Source organism: Phyllobates terribilis, unplaced genomic scaffold (genome assembly GCF_046119375.1).
Source record: "Phyllobates terribilis strain yellow unplaced genomic scaffold, ASM4611937v1 Scaffold_11__3_contigs__length_659146591, whole genome shotgun sequence".
Lineage (NCBI taxonomy): Eukaryota > Metazoa > Chordata > Amphibia > Anura > Dendrobatidae > Phyllobates > Phyllobates terribilis.
This window is the reverse complement of record NW_027362771.1, coordinates 110,719,306-110,737,733: the sequence shown is the minus strand read 5'-3', so window position 1 is coordinate 110,737,733 and position 18,428 is coordinate 110,719,306. Positions and strand designations below refer to the sequence as shown.

The 18,428-nt window shown below is 44.1% G+C and overlaps 1 protein-coding gene across 1 annotated transcript in view; it reads right to left on the bottom strand.

Annotated features, from left to right (window-relative positions):
• Positions 1-18,428, bottom strand: part of UTP20 (UTP20 small subunit processome component) — a 114,254-nt gene that overhangs the window by 26,146 nt on the left and 69,680 nt on the right. Inside the window, exons 37-44 of the mRNA XM_073651470.1 lie at positions 12,841-12,981; positions 12,631-12,768; positions 10,519-10,658; positions 5,548-5,639; positions 5,193-5,449; positions 2,367-2,506; positions 1,908-2,064; positions 1,656-1,754 (exon numbers count right to left, since the gene is read on the bottom strand). Of these exons, the coding sequence (XP_073507571.1) occupies positions 1,656-1,754; positions 1,908-2,064; positions 2,367-2,506; positions 5,193-5,449; positions 5,548-5,639; positions 10,519-10,658; positions 12,631-12,768; positions 12,841-12,981 (1,164 nt within the window). The remainder of the gene's footprint in view (positions 1-1,655; positions 1,755-1,907; positions 2,065-2,366; positions 2,507-5,192; positions 5,450-5,547; positions 5,640-10,518; positions 10,659-12,630; positions 12,769-12,840; positions 12,982-18,428) is intronic.

The window sequence follows — 18,428 nt, the reverse complement described above, 5'->3', positions numbered from 1 at the left end:
ATACATTGTTAATGTGGTAAATGACTATTCTAGCTGCAAACGTCTTGTTTTTATTGCAATATCTACATAGGTGTATAGAGGCCCATTTCCAACAACCACCACTCCAGTGTTTTAATGGTACATTGTGTTTGCTAACTGTGTAAGAAGGCTAATGGATGTTTAGAAAACCCTAGAAAACCCTTGCACAAGTATGTTAGCCCAGCTGAAAACAGCTTGGCTATAAAATTGACCTTCCTTTGAGCTAGTTGAGAATCTAGAGCATTACATTTGTTTGTTCTATGAAACTCTCAAAATGACCAGACAAAGAACTTTCATGTGAAACTCGACAGTCTATTCTTGTTCTTAGAAATGCAGGCTATTCCATGCGAGAAATTGCCAAGAAACTGAAGATTTCCTACAACGGTGTGTACTACTCCCTTTAGAGGAGAGCACAAACAGGCTCTAACCAGAGTAGAAAGAAGTGCACAACTGAACAACAAGACAAGTACATTAGAGTCTCTAGTTTGAGAAATCGACGCCTCACAGCTCCTCAACTGGCAGCTTCATTAAATAGTACACGCAAAACGCCAGTGTCAACGTCTACAGTGAAGAGGCGACTCCGGGATGCTGGCCTTCGTGGCAAAGAAAAAGCCATATCTGAGACTGGCTAATAAAAGGAGAAGATTAATATGGGCCAAAGAACACAGACATTGGACAGAGGAAGATTGGAAAAAAGTTTTATGGACAGACGAATCAAAGTTTGAGGTGTTTGGATCACACAGAAGAACATTTGTGAGATGCAGAACAACTGAAAAGATGCTGGAAGAGTGCCTGACGCCATCTGTCAAGTATGGTGGAGGAAATGTGATGGTCTGGGGTTGCTTTGGTGCTGGTAAAGTGGGAGATTTGTACAAGGTGAATGGGATTTTGAATAAGGAAGGCTATCACTCCATTTTGCAACGCCGTGCCATACCCTGTGGACAGCGCTTGATTGGAGCAAATTTCACCCTACAACAGGACAATGACCCAAAGCACACCTCCAAATTATGCATGAACTATTTAGGGAAGAAGCAGGCAGCTGGTATTCTATCTGTAATGGAGTGGCCAGCGCAGTCACCAGATTTCAACCCCATTGAGATGTTGTGGGAGCAGCTTGACCGCATGGTACGCAAAAAGTGCCCATCAAGCCAATCCAACTTGTGGGACGGTCTTCAGGAAGCATGGGGTGAAATTTCTCAAGATTACCTCAACAAATTACCAGCTAGAATGCCAAAGGTCTGCAATGCTGGAATTGCTGCAAAGGGATCATTCTTTGACGAAAGCAAAGTTTGAAGGAGAAAATTATTCTTTCTAATAAAATCATTATTTCTAACCTTGTCAATGTCTGGACTATATTTTCTAATCATTTTGCAACTCATTTGATAAATAAAAGTATGAGTTTTCATGGAAAACACAAAATTGTCTGGGTGACCCCAAACTTTTGAACGGTAGTGTATGTGATAAAAGTTTTTTTATATGATGGTCTAAAGGACAACATATGCTACGGTAAGTGTATGAATATGCGTGAGATGTAAACATTAGAAAATCCTCCTGAAATATACTTACGGCAAATTCAATGTGAAAACAATCTACGTAGACTTAAACACTGGAAAGCCACCAGAATTAAAGGTAATTACCCGAATCAAAGATTCCATGCAACCATCCAAGTCTCCACTCTTCAGTTTGGCAGCAAGGCCCTTCAGCAGTAGATTTACTGTATATGTTAGCACATGAACCTGCAAGAAGATACAACCATATTAGAAGTGTGCGTGTATAATTATATATATTTATATATCTATTTATATTATCTCTACACACACCCATATATAAAATTTATAAATTTCAGCGCACCATGGCCTACTTGTGGGTCCACAATAGTCAGTCATTACCTGGTATCCTTTAACTAAGACATTCTGCATTTCCTTTAATATAAAGTGCAGGTAGCGAGGCCCGAGTGTTTCTAAGATCTTAATCAGAGTGTTTCTTGCGATGTCACGAATCTCCTGCGCTCTGTTTCTCAGGAGAATACACACCTTTAACAGTATGCTGAAAATGTACAATTAAATTAATTAAGTCATTAAAAGTAATTGAAGAAAAATAAAATAAAATTATCGATTATTCTATAAAAAAAAAAAAAAGTAGTGAGATTTATTGTACTCATTCATGAAATATCCCTTAAAAACTCAGTTTGACTAAGGTGCTGCACTCTCCACCCCCTTCTGCACCAAAGCCAGATTGTAACATACACCTAGCCATTTTCCTTTATCCAGTACAAAAGAAGGACAGTACAACTGTAAAAAAATATAGATATACTTATATAGTTCTTCTAGTTTGTTTTAGCTTCATACCCAGGTAGGTTGGCTTCCATAACTTCTTGAGGAAGGGTCTGCATCAACTTGACTAAAGCAAATGCTATCGGAACACGGACTACTTCCTCTTCATTAACTACTTTGCTTTTCACCAATTTGTGCTCTTCGTCCCTTTTAACCTGTAAAGATGAAGTAAATGCTTCAATACAATTAAAAACCTCTGGATTTAAATAATCTGTAACACAACATTATTTATAATACAGACACATATACATACAAAGATTTTTCTGTATTTTCTTGACTATGGAAATTGTACATTCACACTGAAGGCATCAAAACTATGAATTAACACATGTGGAATTATATACTTAACAAAAAAGTGTGAAACAACTGAATATATGTCTTACATTCTAGGTTCTTCAAAGGAGCCACCTTTTGCTTTGATGACTGCTTTGCACACGCTTGGCATTCTCTTGATGAGCTTCAAGAGGTAGGCACTGGAAATGGTCTTCCAACAATCTTGAAGGAGTTCCCAGAGAAGCTTAGCACTTGTTGGCCCTTTTGCCTTCACTCTGCGGTCCAGCTCACCCCAAACCATCTCGATTGGGTTTAGGTCTGGTGACTGTGGAGGCCAGGTCATCTGGCGTAGCACCCCATCACTCTCCTTCTTGGTCAAATAGCCCTTACACAGCCTGGAGGTGTGTTTGGGGTCATTGTCCTGTTGAAAAATAAATGATGGTCCAACTAAACGCAAACCGGATGAAATAGCCATGCTGGTTCAGTATGCCTTCAATTTTGAATAAATCCCCAACAGTGTCACCAGCAAAGCACCCCCCGCACCATCACACCTCCTCCTCCATGCTTCACGGTGGAAACCAGGCATGTAGAGTCCATTCGTTCACCTTTTCTGAGTCGCACAAAGACACAGGGGTTGGAACCAAAGATCTCAAATTTGGACTCATCAGACCAAAGCACAGATTTCCACTGGTCTAATGTCCATTCCTTGTGTTCTTTAGCCCAAACAAGTCTCTTCTGCTTGCTGCCTGTCCTTAGCAGGGGTTTCCTAGCAGCTATTTTACCATGAAGGCCTGCAAAACAAAGTCTCCTCTTAACAGTTGTTGAAGAGATGTGTCTGCTGCTAGAACTCTGTGTGGCATTGACCTGGTCTCTAATCTGAGCTGCTGTTAACCTGCGATTTCTGAGGCTGGTGACTCGGATAAACTTATCCTCAGAAGCAGAGGGGACTCTTGGTCTTCCTTTCCTGGGGCGGTCCTCATGTGAGCCAGTTTCTTTGTAGCGCTTGATGGTTTTTGCAACTGCACTTGGGGACACTTTCAAAGTTTGCCCAATTTTTCACACTGACTGACCTTCATTTCTTAAAGTAATGATGGCCACTCGTTTTTCTTTACTTAGCTGCTTTTTTCTTGCCATAATACAAATTCTAACAGTCTATTCAGTAGGACTATCAGCTGTGTATCCACCAGACTTCTGCACAACACAACTGATGGTCCCAACCCCATTTATAAGGCAAGAAATCCCACTTATTAAACCTGACAGGGCACACTTGTGAAGTGAAAACAATTTCCGGTGACTACCACTTGAAGCTCATCAAGAGTGTGCAAAGCAGTCATCAAAGCAAAAGGTGGCTACTTTGAAGAACCTAGAATATAAGACATATTTTCAGTTGTTTCACACTTTTTTTGTTAAGTATATAATTCCACATGTGTTAATGCATAGTTTTGATGCCTTATATACACACACACATGCACATATACACACATATTATATACATATATTTGTGTATCAGAAGCAGTTCTCGATGGGGGGCAAAAAAAAAGGGTAAAGACAAAAAAAAATAAAGAAAATGTAAAATGAACCTAGGCTTGTAAGAAAAGGAGAAAAAAAAAAAAAGAGCATATTAACATTACCGTATAAGGCTATGTGCCCACGATGCAGAAATGCTGCATATTTTTTACGCTTCTCCCTGGCAGGAAAAACGCATGCGGATTTTACATGCGTTTTTCCCGGCAGGTAGAAGCATTTGTCAAGCGTTCTTCACATGCATTTCTGCATGCGGGTTATCAAGCGCTTTTCCAAGCGATTTTAGCATCATTTGGAAAGTGCTTGACAACTTGTTTACACTATATAAATCCATGCAACCAGCATGGATTTATATAGTGTGACCAAGTAATAGTTAAAAAAAAAAGAATAAGAATGGTAAAAAATAAAAAAAATAAAGATTATACTCACCTTCCAGTGTCTTCCCAGTGTCATCTCTGCTCCGTCCGGTGTCTTGCATTGCTCGCGGTGGTGTGAAGGACCTGCGGTGACGTCATTGAGTCATGTGATGGGTTATATGACTCAGTGATGTCATGGCAGGTCCTTCATAACAGGGCGAGCATTGCAAGAGACCGGACACGGCAGAGATAACACCGGGAGGACATCGGAAGGTGAGTATAATCTTTATTTTTTATTTTAAATTCTTTTTTTTACAGTTTCTATGGTACCCAGGTCTGGATGAGAGTCTCCTCTCCTCCAGACTTGGGTACCATCCGCACATTGAAACGCATATAATCCGTGTGTACAAATGTACTGACACGGATTATATGCGTCTCAATGCAAGTCAATGGCGGCGATTACGCTGCGTGTCCGCAAAATTAATGGACATGCTGCGGATTTTTGAGCGCAGCATAAACGCTGCGGAAAAATCCGCAGCATGGGCATTGACAGTGCGGCTTGTCATTGGGGACCATGGGGGGCGGATAACCAAGCGTTTTTGAAGTGCTTACGCTGCGGAAATTCCGCAGCATAAACGCTTGAAAAACGCATAGTGGGCACACAGCCTAAAAATCTACAGAAACCAACCTTTGCATCAAGACATCTCTGCAGCTTGGGTATTACGGTCTTTGTCACAGTTGTCTGAATACGACTAAAAAGTGAGGCCAGATCTTCTTTGTTTCTTGGAAGATAGTTCAAGACATGCTTGTTTGAAGCATTTGTTTCTTGCATTTTACAAGGGGCCTCATTAGCTTTACTGGTGTGGGCCACATCCTGAGTTTCCATCTGCTCTTCCTCCTCATTCTCTAACTCCATTAACTCATCTTCGACATTGCTCTCTACATCTATAAAATAAGCAGCAGGGCAGCACCATAATAACAAATAGCACTTCACAAGTTTCTTTAGCGAGAGCTTTTCTTTCTATGAAGTGTAAAATGCTTACCAGTTTTACTGTCTCTCGTCTCAGCTGCTTGGATTTGCTTCTCCATAGTCACGTAATCGAAGTGAAAAGCTTCCAGCACAGTCACCAGTAAGCTGCGCAGAGAAGAAATAAGATTAACATTCTGCAGCAGATTTCACAAACTTTTAAAAACAGGCTTTTTTTTTTCAGAATTTTTTTTTCTGATATTAACCAACATTTTTAAAGCAGTCACGTCATAAAGGTTAACACAGCAGACAGAGGGGGCTCCCTGACTTTGAATATAGAGGGAACAGTGTTATTAAATGCTCACTGTTGTTTCAACAAACCTATGTGTAGACGCAACCCAGAGTGTATTAGACATAAACAACGCTTTTTGGAAGTGAATAAGTTATGGCCATTAGATGTTTCCCTTTTTTTCCTTAATTTTCTGTACACTGCCTGATGTCAAGACCAATCCACCTATAGTTACAAACAGGAAGAATTACAGAAGTGTGAATGACACCTGATGCTGTTCCCAACTCTTATACACAGTATGTAACACGTTCCTTGCTGAACAGCATACCCATGCCAGTATCTGCCTTTCCTCAGGATTTTGTTATTTTCAAAGGCCTGCTCATTCTTCAAATTATATTAGCAATGCAACTATCCCCTTTTCACCTCGCTGGATGTCCCTGTGCTCATCCAATGTTGCAGAGGCAAAGCTGCCATTGTTTGCAATATTGGAAAACATGCAGTTCAGACGAGTGGCTCAACTATACAGGTGCTCCAAACTGACAATCTTCAGGACATGTTAAAGAGGTTTTTGCTAGTACAAGTCTTTTTGGGCAACGAAAACAACCATGCAGATAAACTTTAATGAGTTTTTCCTGGAAATGAATAATTTTTCACAAAGTACAGTAAATGCATATTTATTGCTAAAAATACAGACTAAACCCAACATAAGGTTTTCTACCTTTGTCTTTTTTTCATCTCGATTTGCCTCTCAATGCACCCACCTTCACACAGCAGAATGGGAGGTCCTATTCTTATCTGCTAAATCGACGTTTTCCAGCAGCACATGCTTCTCCTCAGTGCTGCAGACCCCTACTTCTAAGTGTGTTCCTGACTAAAGGCCCCGTCACACTAAGCGATGCAGCAGCGATCCCGACAACGATACGACCTGTCAGGGATCGTTGCTGCATCGCTAATACATCGCTGGTGAGCTGTCAAACAGGCAGGCTCACCAGCGATCAGGGGAGCAGCGATATCGTGGAAAGAATCGTTCCACGATGTCCTGCTCCCGTTACCAGCCTGCTGCAAGCAGGAGCAGGCTGGTAACTATGGTAAACATCGGGTTACTAAGTGCGCGTGTGCCCCTAGTAACCCGCTGTTTACCATGGATACCACTCTGTTACGGTGCGCGGGAGCCTCCGCGCACCGTAGCAGAGTGGTATCCATGGTAAACAGCGGGTTACTAAGTGCGCGCGTGCCCCTAGTAACCCGATGTTTACCATAGTTACCAGCCAGATCGTTGGTCCCGCTGGTCACACACAGCGATGTGTGCTGGCCAGCGGGAGGCCAACGACCAAAAAATGATCCAGGACACTTTGCAACGATCAGCGACCTCACAGCAGGGGCCTGATCGTTGCAAAGTGTCACACATAGCGACATCGCTGGTGAGGTCGCTGGTGAGTCACCAAAACCGTGACTCAGCAGCGATATCGCTAGCGATATCGCTATGTGAGACGGGGGCTTAACCCCCACCTATGAGATATCAGCAAGCTAATCTAAGTGTACTCTTGTACAGTTCCCTGCCTGACCGATTTTATCTTCTGCCATCTACATCAGTACAGCTGCCTGTATGGCTTTTACATCAGAGCTAATAATTTATAATATTTTTTTATTTATATAGCGCCAACATATTCCACGCACTTTACAATTAAGCGGGGACATGTACAGACAATAAATTCAATACAAGGTAAGACAGTTTAAACAGTTACAATAGCAGTGAGGTCCCTGCTCGCAAGCTTACAATCTACAAGGAAATGGGGGTGAACTCAACTGCCCCGCATTTCTTCAAACCAGAAGTGCACTATTGTTTTTGTTGCCTGCTGAAGACAGAACGTTCAGTGGTGTGAAACTGCAAATACCACTCTATTGATGCATATAGTAGAAGAGAATCCTCTATCATAGACATCAAGAGAGCAGGATTTGCGGTTTCACATGACTAATCCCTCAGCAGTAGGTAAGAAACACAGCTCAACCGCTGTACACAGAGCTCCGCCATCTTGCAGTTTCTCTCTCCTCTGAGCAACTCATATATAGTCAATCCTGAAGAAAATCTCGGCTTTCTGTTCCCTCTCTACATAGGCCATACTGCATTATAACTCAATTCTGTCCCCTCTATATGCAGCTCATCTTGCAGTATATCTCTCCTTTTTGTCCCCTATACATACAGTCAAATAAAAGTTTTACCATGTTTACTATATTAGACCTGCCCTTTTGCTTCCTTTTTGAAGGTTAGGTTAGTAAACATTATTTCGGGCCATTTTAATTAGGTATGATTGATGTATGCAGTTTATGTTTCTAAAACTCTGCACCCAATTTTCTATTTGACTAATTTACTCTGATCTTAATTTAATCTAATTTAATAGCATTAAAGAGTGCTATAAACTACATTAAAGGAGTTGTCCAGTACTTTTTTGAATTGCCCCAATGTACACTGCTCAAAAAAATAAAGGGAACACTTAAACAGAATATAACTCCAAGTAAATCAAACTTCTGTGAAATCAAACTGTCCACTTAGGAAGCAACACTGATTGACAATCAATTTCACATGTTGCTGTGCAAATGGAATAGACAATAGATGGAAATTATTGGCAATTATCAAGACACCCTCAATAAAGGAGTGGTTCTGCAGGTGGGGACCACAGACCACATCTCAGTACCAATGCTTTCTGGCTGATGTTTTGGTCACTTTTGAATGTTGGTTGTGCTTTCACACTCGTGGTAGCATGAGACGGACTCTACAACCCACAGAAGTTGCTCAGGTAATGCAGCTCATCCAGGATGGCACATCAATGTGAGCTGTGGCAAGAAGGTTTGCTGTGTCTGTCAGCGTAGTGTCCAGAGGCGCTACCCAGGAGATAGGCCAATACACGTGGAGGGGGCCGTAGGAGAGCAACAACCCAGCAGCAGGACAGCTACCTCCACCTTTGTGCAAGGAGGAACAGGAGGAGCACTGCCAGAGCCCTGCAAAATGACCTCCAGCAGGCTACAAATGTTCATGTGTCGGCATAAACGGTTAGAAACAGACTCCATGAGGGTGGTATGAGGGCCCGACGTCCACAGATGGGGGTTGTGCTCACAGCCCAACACCGTGCAGGACGCTTGGCATTTGCCACAGAGCACCAGGATTGGCAAAGTCGCCACTGGCGCCCTGTGCTCTTCACAGATGAAAGCAGGTTCACACTGAGCACATCTGACAGACGTGATAGAGTGTGGAGACGCAGTGGAGAGCGATCTGCTGCCTGCAACATCCTTCAGCATGACCGGTTTGGCAGTGGGTCAGTAATGGTGTGGGGTGGCATTTCTTTGGAGGGCCGCACAGCCCTCCATGTGCTCGCCAGAGGTAGCCTGACGGCCATTAAGTACCGAGATGAGATCCTCAGACCCCATGTGAGACCATATGCTGGTGCGGTTGGCCCTGGGTTCCTCCTAATGCAGGACAATGCCAGACCTCATGTGGCTGGAGTGTGTCAGCAGTTCCTGCAAGATGAAGGCATTGAAGCTATGGACTGGCCCGCCTGTTCCCCAGACCTGAATCCGATTGAGCACATCTGGGACATCATGTCTCGCTCCATCCACAAACGTCACGTTGCACCACAGACTGTCCAGGAGTTGGCGGAAGCTTTAGTCCAGGTCTGGGAGGAGATCCCACAGGAGACCATCCGCAACCTCATCAGGAGCATGCCCAGGCGTTGTAGGGAGGTCATACAGGCACGTGGAGGCCACACACAATACTGAGCCTCATTTTGACTTGTTTTAAGGACATTACATCAAAGTTGGATCAGCCTGTAGTGTGTTTTTCCTCTTTAATTTTGGGGGTGACTCCAAATCCAGGCCTCCATTGGTTGATAACTGTGCTTTCCATTGATTTTTGTGTGATTTTGTTGTAAGCACATTCAACTTTGTACAGAACAAAGTATTCAATGAGAATATTTAATTCATTCAGATCTAGGATGCGTTTGAGTGTTCCCTTTATTTTTTGAGCAGTGTATTTAGCATGTGGCCATAAGTTTTTTTGTAAATACCTTTAGTTGTATGTATTGCCTGTGAGCGGCGCCATCACTGGCCGCTCACAGGCATCACGTGACCTCCGGCTGCAGCCGCCTCTGACATCCGCTGATGTCACGTCAAGTTCCGGCTGCAGCCGGGGGTCTCCCTTCTTCTACGTTCCCCGGTGAGTGATGGGCTGTGGGCGGGGTTACCCCGCACGTCACACCCAGCATGCACTGTGCGCTCTCCCTCTCCACCTTCATTGTGAAAGCGCCCACAGCCCAGCATCCACCGCGGGGATCACGTCACTGATTTCACGTCTCACTTGACGTGACATCAGTGGAAGAAAAAGCCAGGGGTCACGTGATGCCTGTGACCGGCCAAGGGTAGCGCCACTCATGGGCAATACATACAACTAAAGGTATTTACAAAAAAACTTATGGCCACATGCTAAATACATAGGGGCAATTCAAGAAAGTATTGGACAACTTCTTTAATATGGAATATGATTGTTGTAGTGGGAATAACCCTTTAAGTGGTTCCAAGTCCTAGACATCCAATAATTTAAATGCAATTCTGGACATAGAACAAATTCAGTGCCCTGATCCTAAAATAAATAAAACGGTCATAAAAACTGCTAAAACCTACATCATCTCTGCAACACATGCTCAATTTTAAGGAAACCATTCAATGGAAAATAAACAAATTTTAAAAAAGCAAATATATACACCATACCGGACTCCCAGTTTTTGATTGATTTGTCCCGTTTGGAGCACATGAATGAAATGTTTTAGGTAAAACATGTATGCAGACCAGGACAAGTTTTTACATATAGAGCCAATCATTTCCACCGAGGCATTGACCATATTTTCATGCTGAAAAACAAGAATGACAGGATTACATAAATGAAATCCAACAGGATTTTCCATGTAATATACCGTATACTGGGTAACAACCAATAATGGCAGCAATTACTGTGCTTGGAAGCAGCTATTTAACACCTTTCTATATAATCTGTAAGGCAGGGGTCTAACACACGTGGCTTGAGGGCCACATGCATCTCTAGAGGCTGTTATCTGCAGCCAGCAGGGCACCGGAGTTCTGGGGACATCCTTCAGAGATCAGGTAGAAGATGAGGGTGGGTGATCACTCCAGAGCACAGTGTGGGAGCGGAGGCGCCTTTTTCCCGCACTGCTGGATCGCTTGTGGTCGGTGAGTATGGAGAAAGGGATTTTTTTTTTTTTTTTTTTAAACCCTTTCACAACATCCGCTGTACATATATAGGGCAGCAGATGACTTCCTACAAACCACTGAACATGTACAGTGCGATAATGGCGCCAACTCACAAGCAGAACTGACCCCTATCATCAGATGTCAGCTGTATAGCATAGCTAGCACTCTGTTGCAGGCAATGATTGGTATTAGCATCGATCATGACCATTTAACTCATTGGGTACCGCTGTCAATAATAGTGACAGTAGTATCTAGATGATTATTTGGAGGAGGCACCCACTTTAGTCCCATCGGCTCCTCAAGAACATGGGTTGCCAGTAGTTGTCATGGAGGCCCTGCAATGAGCAGGGTCTAACAGATGAAATGTCAGTGTAAAAATGACATGGCTAATATCCTGTAGTGCAAATGTCTTGCAGGATATTAGATCAGGCAAGAATAAATTAAAGTCCGATATAGGGACTAGGAAAAGAAAAAAAAGCCTAATTATTATTTTATAATAAAGTATGAAAAAATAATGGAAATATATTTGGTCACTAAAACCTAGAGTAAACAAAAAATGTTCACGTTTGGTATCACCATGCCCGTAACAACTTAAGCTATAAAAGTTTACCATCACCCACACGAGGAACACCATAAAAAATAAACACCAAAAATATAGCTTTTCATTATATTAACAGAGAAAACATGGAATAAAAAGATCAAAAATTCGTATAGAAATAAAAAACAGTATCACTGAAAATGTCCTCTTGTCGCACAAGGAATGTGACCCTTCAACGTCAATTTTTTTTTTATGTGCGGCCCATTTACCCAGTTGAGTTTTAGTCCCCAATTCTAAGGTATATAACATTTGCATTTTCCTCTATTCATATCCCCATCTAAAACTATACCCCCTTATCTCTAATGCTCCTAAAATTAGGAAATTCATGATGAACAATCAGCTAGGAGAGCGAATCAGAGCTGCAGTTCTTGTAATTGAGGGAAGACAGAACAGAATTTAAATAGCTATACATTCTCAACAATAAAACATGCCATTATTATTTTCCCACATACATATATCAAATATACACAGGCCAAGTAATGGATGTATAATGGAAGGGGGCATTGATTGGAGCTCCATATTCCCCAGCTGTGAATAAGACTAAGAATCTGTGGAATATCCTGCATCCATGGAGGCCCCACATCGAATCCTACAGGATTTATAGACTCTCCTGCTAACTTCTTTATGCCAATACCAAAAATCTTCAGAGATCCTGTAACCGTAAAAGCTGACTACAAAGTAAGAGATAGACTGCCGTATAACTCTTGTGATGATCGCATTGTACTGCATGGACTGGCCAACACCTCTCCTGACCTGAGTATGACAGCGTGATGGATTTCTATGCAGCTGTCAAGCTCAGGTCAGGAGAGGTGCCGGCCAGTACGAGGTTTACCATGCGATCCTCACAAGAGAAATACAGCAGTCCATTTCTGCCCTTAAGACGCACCACCATTTTATTAAAAAATGTTTTCCTATTTTCCGGCCCAAAATTTGGGGTGCGTCTTATAATCCGCAAAACAAATATATGTAACCCCTTTAAGTCATAGAATACCACAAAAACTATGCTTACTTCGTACCTTATGCATTTTTTCATCAAATATAGTACTGGTTGCATATGGCATTATGTAATTTTGCATGGATTTGGAGGACAATATTACATTTCCTTCAATTAAATTACTTGCTAGTTTCCTCAATGCTCGTGCTCTCCTGTGAATCTATAGAAAAAAAAAACACATTACCAATAAATTCTGAGAAATTACAATTCAGAAAATAATATAAAATGCTACCTGGATATGTTTCATATTCTCGAAGAAGTCCATTTCAGGATCGTTGTAATCGGTAAGCTTAACCAAGTCTGAGAACTCTGCATGCCCAGGGAATGTTCGGATCAAATTAGATAGCAAAGTGGTGTAATCTTGCTGAATAGTCTGTTAAAGGAAAAGGATTAGCTAGGCTCTGTAAACAAACTCAAAATCATACTACAAGAATGCTGCAGCTTCTTAACATTCTAAAAATCATAAATTGCATTCCGTCAGTAGCTGCAGATCAGAGCCCCAATGGACTCGCAGCTGCAGATCAGAGCCCCAATGGACTCGCAGCTGCAGATCAGAGCCCCAATGGACTCGCAGCTGCAGATCAGAGCCCCAATGGACTCGCAGCTGCAGATCAGAGCCCCAATGGACTCGCAGCTGCAGATCAGAGCCCCAATGGACTCGCAGCTGCAGATCAGAGCCCCAATGGACTCGCAGCTGCAGATCAGAGCCCCAATGGACTCGCAGCTGCAGATCAGAGCCCCAATGGACTCGCAGCTGCAGATCAGAGCCCCAATGGACTCGCAGCTGCAGATCAGAGCCCCAATGGACTCGCAGCTGCAGATCAGAGCCCCAATGGACTCGCAGCTGCAGATCAGAGCCCCAATGGACTCGCAGCTGCAGATCAGAGCCCCAATGGACTCGCAGCTGCAGATCAGAGCCCCAATGGACTCGCAGCTGCAGATCAGAGCCCCAATGGACTCGCAGCTGCAGATCAGAACCCCAATGGACTCGCAGCTGCAGATCAGAGCCCCAATGGACTCGCAGCTGCAGATCAGAGCCCCAATGGACTCGCAGCTGCAGATCAGAGCCCCAATGGACTCGCAGCTGCAGATCAGAGCCCCAATGGACTCGCAGCTGCAGGTCAGAGCCCCAATGGACTCGCAGCTGCAGGTCAGAGCCCCAATGGACTCGCAGCTGCAGGTCAGAGCCCCAATGGACTCGCAGCTGCAGATCAGAGCCCCAATGGACTCGTAGCTGCACATCAGAGCCCTAATGCTCTTGTCTACAGAGTGGTAGCCAGAATTCGCATAGAAAGTCATGGGAATTCCACCACTACTGCGATGACCATGGAATGCATCGTGGCCCCTTTCTCAAGACGGATGCAGGTCCCATTGGTGGGATCTGCATACAACATGGATTTATGACTAGTGTTGAGCGATACCTTCCGATATCAGGAAATATCGTATCGGATTGGATCGGACCGATACTCAAAAAGTATCGGATATCGCCGATTCCGATACCGGAAACCAATGCAAGTCAATGGGACACTAATATCGGAATGAAAATAAACCCTTTCTTTCCTTGTAGGTTAATTCTACATGAAGTAAAACAACTAAGAATAATGTAGAATGTATTATGCGAAAAGCCGGCAATTCATCAGCGGCATACACCGGTACCCGACAATTTACAACAGAAAGAATAGAGCTTCACACATAGATTAGATAGATAGAAACATGTCAGTCACATATATATGAAGTACAGTGACAGTGTTGCTTACTGTACTTGTCATTTAGTGTAAAGGATTTATTAAAAAAAATAATAGTGTTTTCATGCACCGTCTCTTTAAGAAAGCCGGCCGGCAATTCAGCAGCGGTACCCGACAATTTAGAATAGAAGGAATAGAGAATCATACATAGATTAGATAGATAGAAACATGTCAGTCACATATATAATAAGTACAGTGACAGTGTTGATTACTGTACATGTCATTTAGTGTTAAAATAAAGGATTTATTTTAAAAAAAATTGGCGTGGGGTTCCCCTTAATTTTAGTCTCTAGCGGAGGTTAAGCAGACAGCTGGGGCAGATGTTTGAAGCCTGGGAAGGGGGTAATACCCACGGAGCTTCCCAGGCTGCTAATATCAGCCCCCAGCTGAATACCTAGCCTTTACTAGCTATTAAAATGGGGGACCCCCCCCCAAAAAATGACGTGGGGTCCCCCCTATTTTAATAGCTAGCAAAGGCTAGGCAGACAGCTGGGGGCTGATATTAATAGCCCAGGAAGGGAGCCATGAATATTGGCCCCCTCCCAGGCTAGAAACACCAGCCGTCAGCCGCCCCAGAAATGGCGCATCCATAGGATGCGCCAATTCTGGCACTTAGCCTCGCTCTTCCCACTGCCCTGTAGCGGTGGCAGTGGGGTAATAGGGCTGGGGTTGATGTCAGCTTATAATGCCAGCTGACATCAAGCCCAGGTTAGTAATGGAGAGGCGTCTATAAGACACCCCCATTACTAACCCCATAGTGAAAGTTAAAAAAAAAACAAACACCCAGAATAAAGTCCTTTAATTGAAATAAACACACAATTCTTTATTGTTCTAAATTAAACCATACTTACCATCACGCCCATTCCAGCTGAAGCCAACGATCTCCTGCAATAAAAGAAAAATAATAAAGCAACCTCATCCTTACCTTTCCATGGTTCCCACGACGGCTCCAGCTCTGCTACATCGAGATGACAGGCTGGACCGCAGCAGAACGCTGCCATCCAGCCTGTCATCCCGCAGACACTGAGAAGCGCAGGCTTGCTTGCGCTCCTCAGTGTCTCTCTGTGACGGCATCCAGATGAGCCGACAATGAACTCGGCTCACCTCATGCACGTCACTGACAGCGTGGGAGAATTCTCCTGCACTCAGCGCTTCAGCGTGAGAATTCTCCCACGCTGTCAGTGACGTACATGAAGTGAGCTGAGTTCATTGGACATGAGCTCACCTCATGCACGTCACTGACAGCGTGGGGAAATTCTCACGCTGAAGCGCTGAGTGCAGGAGAATTTTCCCACGCTGTCAGTGACGTGCATGAGGTGAGCCGAGTTCATTGGACATGACCTCACCTCATGCACGTCACTGACAGCGTGGGAAAATTCTCCTGCACTCAGCGCTTCAGCGTGAGAATTTCCCCACGCTGTCAGTGACGTGCATGAGGTGAGCTCATGTCCAATGAACTCAGCTCACTTCATGTACGTCACTGACAGCGTGGGAGAATTCTCACGCTGAAGCGCTGAGTGCAGGAGAATTTTCCCACGCTGTCAGTGACGTGCATGAGGTGAGCGGAGTTCATTGGACATGAACTCGGCTCATCTTTATGCCGTCACAGAGAGACACTGAGGAGCGCAAGCATGCCTGCGCTTCTCAGTGTCTGCGGGATGACAGGCTGGATGGCAGCGTTCTGCTGCGGTCCAGCCTGTCATCTCGATGTAGCAGAGCTGAAGCTGTCGTGGGATCCATGGGAAGGTAAGGATGAGGTTGGTTTATTATTTTTCTTTTATTGCAGGAGATCGTTGGCTTCAGCTGGAATGGGCGTGATGGTAAGTATAGTTTAATTTAGAACAATAAAGAATTGTGTCTTTATTTCAATTAAAGGACTTTATTCTGGGTGTTGTGTTTTTTTTAAATACTTTACTAGAAATTCATGGTGGTCATGTCTAATATTGGCGTGACCCCATGAATTTCGGGCTTAGGGCCAGCTGATAATGCCAAGCTGGCCTTAACCCCTTTATTACCCAGTGAGTCACCGCACCAGGGCCCTGGATGAGTTGGGTACAGCGCCAGAAGATGGCACTTCTATGAACGCGCCATTTTCCGGGGCGGCTGCGGACTGCAATTTGCAGCGGGTGGGGCCCAGAAAGCTTGGGCCTCCCTGCGCTGCAGATTCCAGCCCCCAGCTGCCTAGTTGTACCTGGCTGGACACAAAAATAGGGCGAAGCCCCACGTATTTTTTTTTTTAATTATTTCATGAAATTCATGAAATAATTAAGAAAAAAAGGGCTTCCCTATATTGTTGTGTCCGGCCAGGTACAAATAGGCAGCTCGTGTTTGGGGGCAGCCCGTTCCTGCCTGCTGTACCTGGCTGCTGTACCTGGCTGGACCCAAATATAGTGCGAAGCGCCACGTCAATTTTTTTTTAATTATTTCATGAATTTCCTGAAATAATTAAAAAAAAATTGACGTGGGGCTTTGCACTATATTTGTGTCCAGCCAGGTACAGCAGGCAGGAACGGGCTGCCCCCAACCACCAGCTGCCTATTTGTACCTGGCCGGACACAACAATATAGGGAAGCCCTTTTTTTAAAAAATTATTTCATGAAATAATTAAAAAAAAATATACGTGGAGCTTCTCCATATTTTTGTGTCCAGCCAGGTACAACTAGGCAGCTGGGGGCTGGAATCTGCAGCGCAGGGAGACCCAAGCTTTCTGGGCCCCCCCCCCGCTGCAAATTGCAGTCCGCAGCCACCCCGGAAAATGGTGCGTTCATAGAAGCTGGATGCTGTACCTGGCTGGCATACAAAAATATAGCAAAGCCCACGTCAATTTTTGGGAAAAATTAATTAAAAAATAAATAATAATTTAGGGACTGCATCTTTATTAACTCCTCAAATGTCATTTAGTGTTAAAATAAAGGATTTATTAAAAAAAAAAATTGGCGTGGGATCCCCCATAATTTTAGTCTCTAGCGGAGGTTAAGCAGACGGCTGGGGCAGATGTTTGAAGCCTGGGAAGGGGTAATACCCACGGAGCTTCCCAGACTACTAATATCAGCCCCCAGCTGAATACCTAGCCTTTACTAGCTATTAAAATGGGGGACCCCCCCAAAAAAATGACGTGGGGTCCCCCCTATTTTAATAGCTAGCAAAGGCTAGGCAGACAGCTGGGGGCTGATATTAATAGCCCAGGAAGGGTGCCATGAATATTGGCCCCCTCCCAGGCTAGAAACACCAGCCGTCAGCCGCCCCAGAAATGGCGCATCCATAGGATGCGCCAATTCTGGCACTTAGCCTCGCTCTTCCACGCTGCCCTGGTGCGGTGGCAGGGGGTAATAGGGCTGGGGTTCATGTCAGCGCCAGCTGCCATGAAGCCCAGGTTAGTAATGATGGGCGTCTATAAGACACCCCCATTACTAACCTACAAAGTGTTAAAAAGAAAACACACACTACACCCAGAAAAAAATAATTTATTTGAAATAAAACACACCATTTTATTTAATTCTTAGTTTACTAAAAATAGTTACCTGTCCACGTTCCTGCGCTGATCTCCCATGCACAGCTGTCACATCTGGAGATGGTGACAGCTGTCATGGCTGCTGTAAGTTCACACTGCCGGGAACACGTCCGCTCCCGGCAGCGGGAGCCACTGACTGAGGTCACCGGAGTGCATTCAGGCAGCGCAGCTCCGGAGACCTCCTTTACGGCACTGCTGTACCGTGGGAATTTCTCACGATACAGCAGGGCCGTAAAGGAGTTGACCGGAGCAGCGCTGCCTGAACTCCGGTGAACCCGCTTATGCAATGACGGGGCTGCTTTACGGCCCCATCATTCTAGCGGCGGCAGCGGTTCAGAGCGGTCACATTCTATGTGGCTGCTCTGAACTGGAGATCATCGTGGGACACTCGTGGACTACTATGGAGGGGTAAGGATAAGGTTGTGGTTTATTATTTTATATTTTATTACAGGAGATCGATGGCTTCGGGGAATTAGGTGTCTAGGTGAGTATAGGTGTAGTTTTTTATTTTTTACTTTATTTTAGGTGGCGATCGGCGGGGACAGGTAATGTATGAACTAATTT